Consider the following 10219-nt stretch of genomic DNA (forward strand, 5'->3'; position numbering starts at 1 on the left):
GTGCTATCGCAATCGCCAATCGATAAGGAATATTAATTTTTATTAAAACCCAAAAATAAAATAATAAATCATTTAGTGAACGATGTATTTATCAAAGCGCTGATATACGCGAAATATGTTCATTATATGCCTTATATCACCAAAATATTCTCAAATATTCTCTAACGTGTTAAACATTCTCTAACCCTTAAAATATGCTTTTTTATGCCAAATAAATTTTTTCATGTGCACTCTGTGTTTCATGATTCGTAAAGATTTCTCACTCCCGTTTAACTGCATAGACTAGAAACAAATATGTAAAATCATAAAAATCCGACTTCTAATCATTGCTATGTCTACACATCCAAATTATGTGTTCATCAAATGTATAAATTAAATGATGAATGATGAAATAGTTAATTTTTTTTGTCGACTTGATATTTACCTATATTTCATAAAAATGTTGTAATTTGTTAGCTACCATCATCTAAATGAAGTAAAGGATCACCGTTCAACATATAAAATAACATTTGATTACAGTAATTAAATGTATACCTACACAATAATATTATCACTGTTAGTTATATTAACTATTAAGACCGAAGACATTTTCAGTATCTGTTCATCCTTTTTGAACAGCAGAAGATCGTCTTCGGAAATCATCAATTTTCTTTTACGTTTCACCTATAATATAATAACAAACATTCAAATTACAACAATTTATTATGTAACATGCTTCAACATTATCACTTATCTCTTTTAGTTAAAGTAGTGAGAATAATTAACTACTATTATTATAAGGACATAAGAACGATTAAGTGAGAGAAGCAAAAGATTACATCGTAATGCACAGGATCGAGGTTTATCGTAGGGCTGGTAGCGTTTAATACCGAAACAGGTATATGCCATAGTTGTATTGTATATAATAGTAATGGACAATCTTGGCTATATTTTCAGGCATTTAAATCACTATAATTTATTATTATCATAATACATAGTCATTTTACTAAAAAAAAACATTATCCTTCGTAACGTATACGACCTATATTATAGCAATACAGTACATACAAATCTCCAAGAATGTGTTCTACCTAAATTACAGCTACTATAATTACCTAGGTAACCTTACTTATGACTGGTTGGCCGAGCTAAGGTAAGGTTAGGATAAGTTAGGTGTAGGTTTGTATGCGTCTCTTCACATCAAAAACGATGCCAATCCAAAATAACTGACCAGGGAAATCGGCGGCGGAATGCAAAACTTCGCGTTTATGAGACAAAGAGTTAAGAGGCCGCCTTCTGCACAGACGGTCCGGAGCTGACTGTTTAAGACTCCTCAGAGGCTTTCGTAGGTGACACGTCATAATTTACGGATATAATTGCACTAGGAGAGCCACGGAGGGCGATATGACTTCCGGAAGCAATGAGTTCTCGGCCGGCACTATATATTTATTACGATTTACGATCGAACCGGCTCCAGGACCGGAGGACACCAAAATAGTCACCTTGCAGCCGTCGATTGCTTATTATGCAGACCGACAAGAATCTTCCCGGTGTTTAAATATGTAATGCGATCGATTTGACGATAGCTGAAAGTTTCTAAAGCGTAAACATATTATATAGAACATTATAAAACAAATATAAAATTAAACGTTTTCCATGTTGTTACGAAATTGAAAAAAAAATTACTTGGACGTTGTCATACGCACGTATCATTTTATATTTTTTTGAAATATAATACTTGCCTTTGTGTGTAGACCAACCAATTCGGACCGACTCACTCGCTTACACACCGCCGTGAGATGCGTATATTATATTCGCAGGACTATAGCTATGGATGAGTATAAATGTGTGTTCTACACTGAAGGTTGTGTAAAAATGTTGGCGTCCAAAACCGAAAGAGTCCGCATTGAGGGTTGATTTAGGACAGACAAACTAACCTAACCTCACCGCCGATTCCACAGCACCGATATTATTGTATCTCACCTCCCTCCGTAGTCTTGTCCGATGTCTTTTTTTGTACATAATATATTTATATCTTTATTGCATTTCTGCCGCACTGTGCACCTGTTTTTGAAAAAATTATCATGTCTTGTTTCTACTATTTTGTGCACATTTATTTATAATAATTGATATGTCAAGTATTTTTGCCAATTTGAACAACTTTCTTTTTATAATATTTTATTTTTTCGGTAAAATTGTCTCAAAATGTTGTTGAAAGTGTTATGCCGTTATGTTCATTTAACAAATTTAATAATTTTGATATATTATCACGTATTAATATTATCATGTCTGGTTAACCTAAACTACCAACTTAACCTAACCTACGAGGATTTAACCAAAGTTTTGAGATCCTGGTAAGGTAAATTTGAGCACAAACTTATATACCTACTGTAATTTAATACAGCTACACGACGTATTGCAATTGCAAGGTTAGGTTTAAACATTGTAATTCTTCAATAAACACTTCAAATGCACTTACAATAAAATGTATGAAATATGTCTATATGTTATAATATATGTAATATGTATATTGTATAATTCATGTACCTATGTACCTATATATTGTATACCAAGTAGTATAAATAGCGTACCCACGACCCGAGTAAACCATTATAGACATAACATATAGGTGTATAGAACTATAATTGCGAATTCCTTTAAAATCTATACAATGTAAAATGTATTAAAATATTTGTTGAGCGCATTCGTATTACGTTTTATGATGGTAAAAAGTCACAATCTCGTTTCGCCCTATTGTCCTAGCTCGGTACTCTGTCATTTATTCAGATAGATCATAATAATATCATTAAAATTGTTTTAAATTACGCAAAATCAGATTATTTACCTATATTGTAATCATAATAATTATTTAGGTAATTAGGTAATTAGGTAGATATTGTAATTCAAAATACGTACATGTTATGTGTATTGTGCTTAGCCGCTTAGGTTTATATTGCAGCTTTCACTTCCTGATAATTTTAACAAAACATATGTAAAAAGTATATATTCTCATTTTACAGTTTGTTTGATAATTTTATACAGCAGTTTACTAACTGAACTCACTTTTAAATAAACATATTATATAGTATCGTCCACATAAATCTCGTCAAATATGTCATTTGCTTTTGGAATTTGTTTAGTCTTAACCGTAAGTATACATACTTTTTCGTACCTCTATTTTGTATATCCTATATGACTGTATGAGTGTAGGATTAACGTTATTGCAAATTACTATAAACTACCTATGCATATATATATATATTTATACTAGCCATGACTATTGCCATTATTGGTTGTTGGTATGTACAGTGGCGTAGTTATCATAGGGGGCAAAGTGAGGCAAATCCTCGAGACCCCAGAACTTAAGTAGCCCCGCAATATTATGTGCACCTATATTTTGAATTTACAAGAAGATAATATAAGTTAGGGGAATAAGTTTATATTTATTGTCTCAGAGCTACATCACGTGGTAGATACTTGTTATACGTTTAGGCAAAGCTGAGCATTTTTAAAATTTAAGTTGAGGTACAATACTATAGTTAGGTAGGTATTTTTGTTTTTAATTTATTATTTTTATAAAAATAGAAATCATCAAAATATTATTTACTATTTGATATAATAATATATTGTTTACACAAGGGTACAAATAAAGTAAATTATAAAATACAAATACAAATACAAATGTATATATAATTGTTTATAAAAAATTGAAATCTCAGTCAAACACATTAATTTAAAATATCTGAACAATAATTATACCAGATAAACCAATTTAATGATAAAAGAGACATTGGTGATGCGAACTCTTAAAAAATTACCTAAAGTAGTAAAATCTAAATACGAGTTAATATCTATATTTTATAACTAGCTGCCCGACCTTCCTCCGGAAGAAATTATTATTTTATAATTTAATTTAAAAACATAAGACTATTTTTTGGCTATACAAATAATACAACGATTATAAAATAAAATAAAAAAACAGACATCGCTATCGGTGAATATATGAAAATAATTGGTAATTAGTAAATTATTATTATAATGAGGGTTCAAAACCGGTTTCCTTCGTCTCCAAAATCAAGTTAGATTCTTATATATAGATATATAGATATGTATTATTTTGACTGTGTATGTATTTCTATTTTTGTATAGATAATTTTATAAATTGTTCTGATTGAGCTTTGGTATGAATTGTGAATTTTAAGTAATAAAAAAAATGTAACTTATTTAACTTAGTTATAGATTACTCAAAATAAAACAAACTTTGAGCTTCAAATTCATTTTTCTATATGTTATTGAATCAACTTTTCAAATTATGAAAAAAATAGTTAATAACCTTACATTTAGATATATTTAATTGTATGCTGTTGATTTTATAATATTGTTGTATTCATATATTATTATATTTCTCAATTCTCATGTCGTAAAATATAAGTTATACCTATACTAATATATGTAATTATGTAAAAACACGACTTAACTTCCTAAATAAGCACATAGGTAATATTACAATAATTGAAATGTGTTGTATATGTACAGCTAGTTTACAATATCGTATTTTTATTTCATTTTTGTTTATTGTTCCTATCCAATTTGCGTGCTGGTAATAATTATTATATTAAATGTGTTGAAAATAATAGCTAATAGCTTGGTGATTATGCATTTTAGGGTATATTAGCATTTCTAATAATTTTATAGTATTGTATTAGTAATTAGTTAACTAATAAGTTCCTAATAAAAATAATAAGATGGTTATAAGATCTCGTGCAGCTATATATTATAGCCCTAAACATTAGTGTATTACTATGTTCACAGCTGGGATTGACGTATGCAGAAGTCCGCATAACAAATCACCAGGAGTTGATGGACGAAACGTTTAACGGTTTCTTAGCGTGCTCGTCTCAACTAGGTCTAAATATGGGTAATTATTTAAGTGTCCGATTTATAAATGTCAATCATTAGAATTCTAGATGTTTATTTACTTGTATGTGTAATTAATTGTATACTAATAAAGTATGATAACTGTGTATATAGAAACGTGCTTTGATTTGTTGGACCCCAAGACAAATAGTAGTGATACCAAATACGACAGTTGTAAAGTAAGTACTTACGTCCTAAAAATATAGGATAATACCTACCTATAGTAATATTTTAACCAAAAAGTAAAATTAAATCGCAATATTCCATTATTATATATTAATAATAATATTATTATTTCATAAAAAATAACTTGTTATTGCATATTTCATGGTGTAGTTTTATTCGAGGTTATGTATTTTTCTTTACTCTAATGTTTTTAATAAACATCGGTATAGTATTCAACTGCTTAGTACTTAGTATTTATAACTGTATGAACTAAAATATAAATATTTTTTATTTTTATCGTGGCTAAAAAAAAATAATGACAGTTTTATTGTAATAACTAAAAAATTAAATACATATTTTTTTAAATAGAGCATATTTTTGCCATCACCAAAAACCATACGAAAAAAGCGTAAAATAATGTACCCATTATACTATTTGTGTGAATCACACTCAACAGTATGCCTACTACAAAGCAAAAACGCTGAGTACTCTGACTTTTTTATTTTTTGGTTTTTCCTGTTTATTTTGCATTGAACATGTGTCATAACCCTTACTAAATCCAATCCGCCACCAGAAACCAACTTGAAAGTTGATGATTAAAGCATTATTATAGTGCATCTACAGCTGAAGTCTGACACGCAAAATAAAATTTCATTATTGAAAAAAATCAATACTATTATCAGTGCTCCACTCAAAATCTTTAACTTAATTTTGAACGTGTAGCTGATTAGTGATTAGTAATAAGTCATATGTGCTTACATTTTCAATGAGTGGAGATTTGAAAGTTAATACCACTTATCTCCTATCATCGAAATTTTAAATATAGGTACTTACAAATTATAACTATAATGTAATGAACTACTCATAGTTTGATACTCGACACTTATATACCTATTCATCAAAATTCTCAGAAAAATATTCTACTTCAATATATGAATCTAAAACACATATGTTTGTCAATTAAACAAGTGAGTTAAATGGAAACGATAAAAAAATAGAAATATAATGTGTATATATATGTATATATATTTTATAAAAACCTCAAGTTATGTGAAATAAACATTTTTTAAATATTGAACCACTTATGATAATATAATTTCTGTATACAAGATTTACTTTATAAAATACTTAACTTTGTCAAGTAGGTACCTAGGTAGTAATAATAATTAGTTACCTTCTTAATAAGTGGAGTCATAATAGATAATGCATAGGTTAGGTTATAGCTTAAGGGTAGCCGGGTAGGTACCGACGTAAAATGTAAACGAGAATGTATTAGAATGATGTCGCAGAATGTCGATAACACTGGAATATTGAATGCGTTATTATTATTTTTATATAAGCACATACTTACCTAATGATAATAATGATTTATGTACTAATAAAACATAATAATATGTTTGTTTCAGTGTTTTTTACCATGCATATCAAAAATAATAGGAACTGTAAGTTACCTGAATATACCTATAATATTAATGTATATTATTAATTATAATTATATTTTTATCAGACAGTTGTTGAGCATATATTTTAATGTTGTGACTTACGAGTTAATATAAAATGTAATGATTTATAACTAATATGTCTTTCCATACATTGTGGCCTATACCTATAGATGAACTCCGATGACGGTAAGTGGAATGAAAAACGATATTGGGAAATTACAGCATTGATCAAAGTACCTGAGTGGAAACAAGAAGCAGAAGTAATTGGAAATAATTGCAAAGACAGTATGGCATTTGATTTTTTTAGACATTTTATGATACTTAAATATTAAAGTAAACTATGATAGCCACTGTACATATAAAGTCTGATTTTCAATAAATGTTCTTGCATTACATTTAGGTCAATAATAATTTTGGTATCGGACAATCAACCCGATAAAATGATAATTGTATTTTAATACTTTACATCACTAACAGAGTATAACTATTAACTCTTCAAACAACAGAGCGTTAAAATATTTACAGCTCTCGAGGAGTGGTGTAGACATGATGTGTGTTTGTGTGTTGTGGGAGGGGGGAGAGGGGGAGAGGTCAGCCCCATGTATTTAAACGATAGCATAAAAAAATTACAATTACAATGTTTAACTTATGAGTACATTTCTACAATTCTGGATATAAAAATTGATTAAGTCCTGTAGAAGTAACCCCTTAATAACCTCTATTAACATAGAGTGTCTATATAATAACATTGTTTCTCAAACTTGAGTCGGTCAGAAATAATTAAACATTTGTGGGCAAAAAAAACCTTTATCTATATTATTTAATTTTAAATTTTTGTGTGATTATAATTGGCAAAAAGCACCTGAAACTAACTTAATGTTGTTCTAAAATAAGGGCTACGAAATAACGATTTTTATCAGCATATGAATGTAATAGTTTTATAATAACAAGATAGTTCGTATGAATCGTATGTTATTTCAATACTTTTCGTTTTTACGTGATTGTTCACCAAAAGACCCCACTCAACATTATGCTGTGGTCCGTGGTCATGAAAGCATTGAAATAATTTCAAATTTGTTATCATCATTGCCCAACTAGGTCTAACTAATTGTAATATACTCATTACAGTTGTCAACAAATTTTTTTGATATTTTTTTACTCGTTTTAGGAGTGAACACGCATTGTTCAGCTGGTTATCCTTTATTTCAGTGTTCGTTAAAACACTCTAAAATGGTAATTATTCTTAGATTATTTTATAAAATAAATTATTTGCTATATTACAGTATAATAATAAGAGTGTTTACATTTTTTTATTAAAATTTACGAACCTATATTTGTCTACAAGTAAATATTTAAAGTCATTGAATAATTACATTTTGTTGTGTTACTATTAATATAGCTTCAAGATATGGCCAAAAATTATATAATTCGAAAACAAGCAGAAATTGAAGCCATGGACAGTGCAAATGCCGAATACGAAGATGATGATCAAAATAATCAGAATAAGACACAATAACCATAATCGGGTCACATAAAATGAATTGTTTATGTACACTATTCCTATTTTTTTACTGCTCTAGACTCTGCTCATATACACAAACACACACACATTATTTATTATAAATGTACCTATTCAGTAAATAATTGTCCTATTTCTGTGATAATAATGTTTCTTGATTGATTATACAAATATACAGTTAAAATTATAGATGAAGTGGTTTTAAAATACACATTTTATGAATCACAAATCATATAATGCACATATTATTATATAATAAATATATACACAATACATACAAAAAAACACATAAATAATATTTTTATTAGGGATGGGACTGTAAACTCTTTGTAACCTCGAACATTAAGAAATTAGAACGATTAAAAGTTTAAGACAAATTGAGGTTTGAATTCAAACTCAAACAGTTAAAAAATCAGAGAGTAAACAAGATCGAAGAAAATTAGGAATGGGCGATTCCGCGATTCCCAGGAACATGGGGAAATTCACGTTAATTATACAGAAATTGAGAGTACAAATCAAATAGTTCACTCATAATTTAGCTAAATAATGATTAATGGCTATTATTGTTTTGTGATAAAGGTGCGTACCATTTAAGTAATTGAGTTTTTTTATCAAATTTCTACTCAAAAATCTACTTACACGACTGCTTAAAAATTATAAAAACGAAATATTAGTTTTCAATTCATATATTTTTATTTTGTTATTTATTTACCTGTACTGGTAGAATCGATTGGTCAAATTAAAATTCTCTGTTTTTTTTATTACATTAATGTAAAAAAATATATGAACAAACAATTAATATTATAGGTACTAAAATGTAATCCAACAATTTGTCATACACCTAATCATTTTTTGGTGTTCTCGGTGTAACAACTAACAATCATAACAAATAATCAACAAAACATTTGTGTGATTTTCTAAAAATATTTTTCTGATTTCTCTCTGAATCAAAAAACTACTTTAATACGTTTCATTATTACTGCACAAAATTAGTAATTTTTTTTTTCTGCCGAAAAATATCAACTATAACTATCTTGTACTGTAAAGTAAGATTTGTAATACATTTTGAAATTTGTATGATGTATAAAACTATAAAATAATATATATTATATACTTACGTATACGTAAATAATACACTTATCAAGAAAAGGTGCTGTCAAATGCCAATATCACTATAATAGAGATCCTCAGTGTGTATACTGTATAGCCTATATTATGCCCCGATGTATCGTAAGTTGTGTAGAGTTAAAAAATATTATTACAATATTATTACTGTAACATTGGCAACTATAAATAACAGCTAAATACTAATTTCTACAAAAAACTTAAGAAAGTTGGGTAGAAAAATTAGTTATTAAGAGGACGCTACCCGTGCATTTGTAATCTCCGTCTTACACACGTATGACATAGAACATCTTCGTTCTCTAGTTTCAATATAGTGTGCTGTTAGTTTTGATATAAGAGTGAATTGACCTATTATCAAAGTTTTAGGTAAGAATCCATGATTAAGCTTCTGCGAATTTTTGGATGTTTTAATTTTCAAGCGAGATTTGAGCATTTTTGATTTGTGTTGTATCACATACTCGTATCTTGTTTAAAAATAAAAATATCGAAAAGCCGGCGACGCTTAAGCACGGATAATATTCTTACCTATAAGTTTGATAGTTGATATTACTTAAATTCACTCGAATATCAAAACTAACGGTGCGCTATTCAAATTAGTGGATGAAAATTTGCTGTGTCGTAAGTCGGTAAGACGGAGACAACGAAAGCGTGGGTAGCATCCTCTTAATTAAAATAAACCTGCAAATTGTACACCTATACACATATCGTGTATTGTCCGTGATTTTCCAGCTACTTACAATCTGAAATTTTTGTCAGTTAAGTCAGTTTTTTGTTAATTATGTGTTTGACTTGCTCTTGTATATCTTTGACTTGTACCATTGCGAGTTCTGCAACTTATAAGTTATTTGTACGTCTAATTGTTGGCATTTTTAAAAACAAAAATATCCCATCAAAACTTACCAAAACTCCTTAAAATATTAAGCGTAATTGCTTTGAACTAACTATCATGAACAAAGACTGATCAAAAAACTCACTGTACAATTTTTCATTAATTTTCTGATTGAATCGACAGTGAAATTTGCACTAAGAAATGAGAAATTAACTAGTTTATATCATAAATGCATCTGTTTTA

General features: G+C 28.5%; 1 protein-coding gene across 1 annotated transcript; it reads left to right on the forward strand.

Moving 5' to 3' along the window:
• The first annotated feature begins 2477 nt into the window (after window positions 1–2477).
• On the forward strand, window positions 2478–8170 carry LOC111031834. Its single transcript, XM_022311941.1, has 7 exons — window positions 2478–3127; window positions 4792–4897; window positions 5011–5075; window positions 6468–6503; window positions 6674–6788; window positions 7672–7736; window positions 7903–8170. The coding sequence occupies exons 1-7, from the start codon at window positions 3092–3094 to the stop codon at window positions 8017–8019; spliced, it is 540 nt and encodes a 179-aa protein (XP_022167633.1). The 5' UTR covers window positions 2478–3091; the 3' UTR covers window positions 8020–8170.
• The last annotated feature ends 2049 nt before the right edge of the window (window positions 8171–10219 follow it).

The sequence above is a fragment of the Myzus persicae genome, unplaced genomic scaffold (assembly GCF_001856785.1).
Source record: "Myzus persicae strain clone G006 unplaced genomic scaffold, MPER_G0061.0, whole genome shotgun sequence".
Lineage (NCBI taxonomy): Eukaryota > Metazoa > Arthropoda > Insecta > Hemiptera > Aphididae > Myzus > Myzus persicae.

What these genes read in the sequence shown, in the direction of transcription:
- LOC111031834 (XM_022311941.1), top strand. Translation starts at nt 3,092, where the DNA reads ATGTCATTTGCTTTTGGAATTTGTTTAGTCTTAACC. An exon ending in TATCAAAAATAATAGGAACT is followed by an intron (nt 6,504 to 6,673) that starts GTAAGTTACCTG and finishes CTATACCTATAG; the next exon opens with ATGAACTCCGATGACGGTAA. An exon ending in CGTTAAAACACTCTAAAATG is followed by an intron (nt 7,737 to 7,902) that starts GTAATTATTCTT and finishes CTATTAATATAG; the next exon opens with CTTCAAGATATGGCCAAAAA.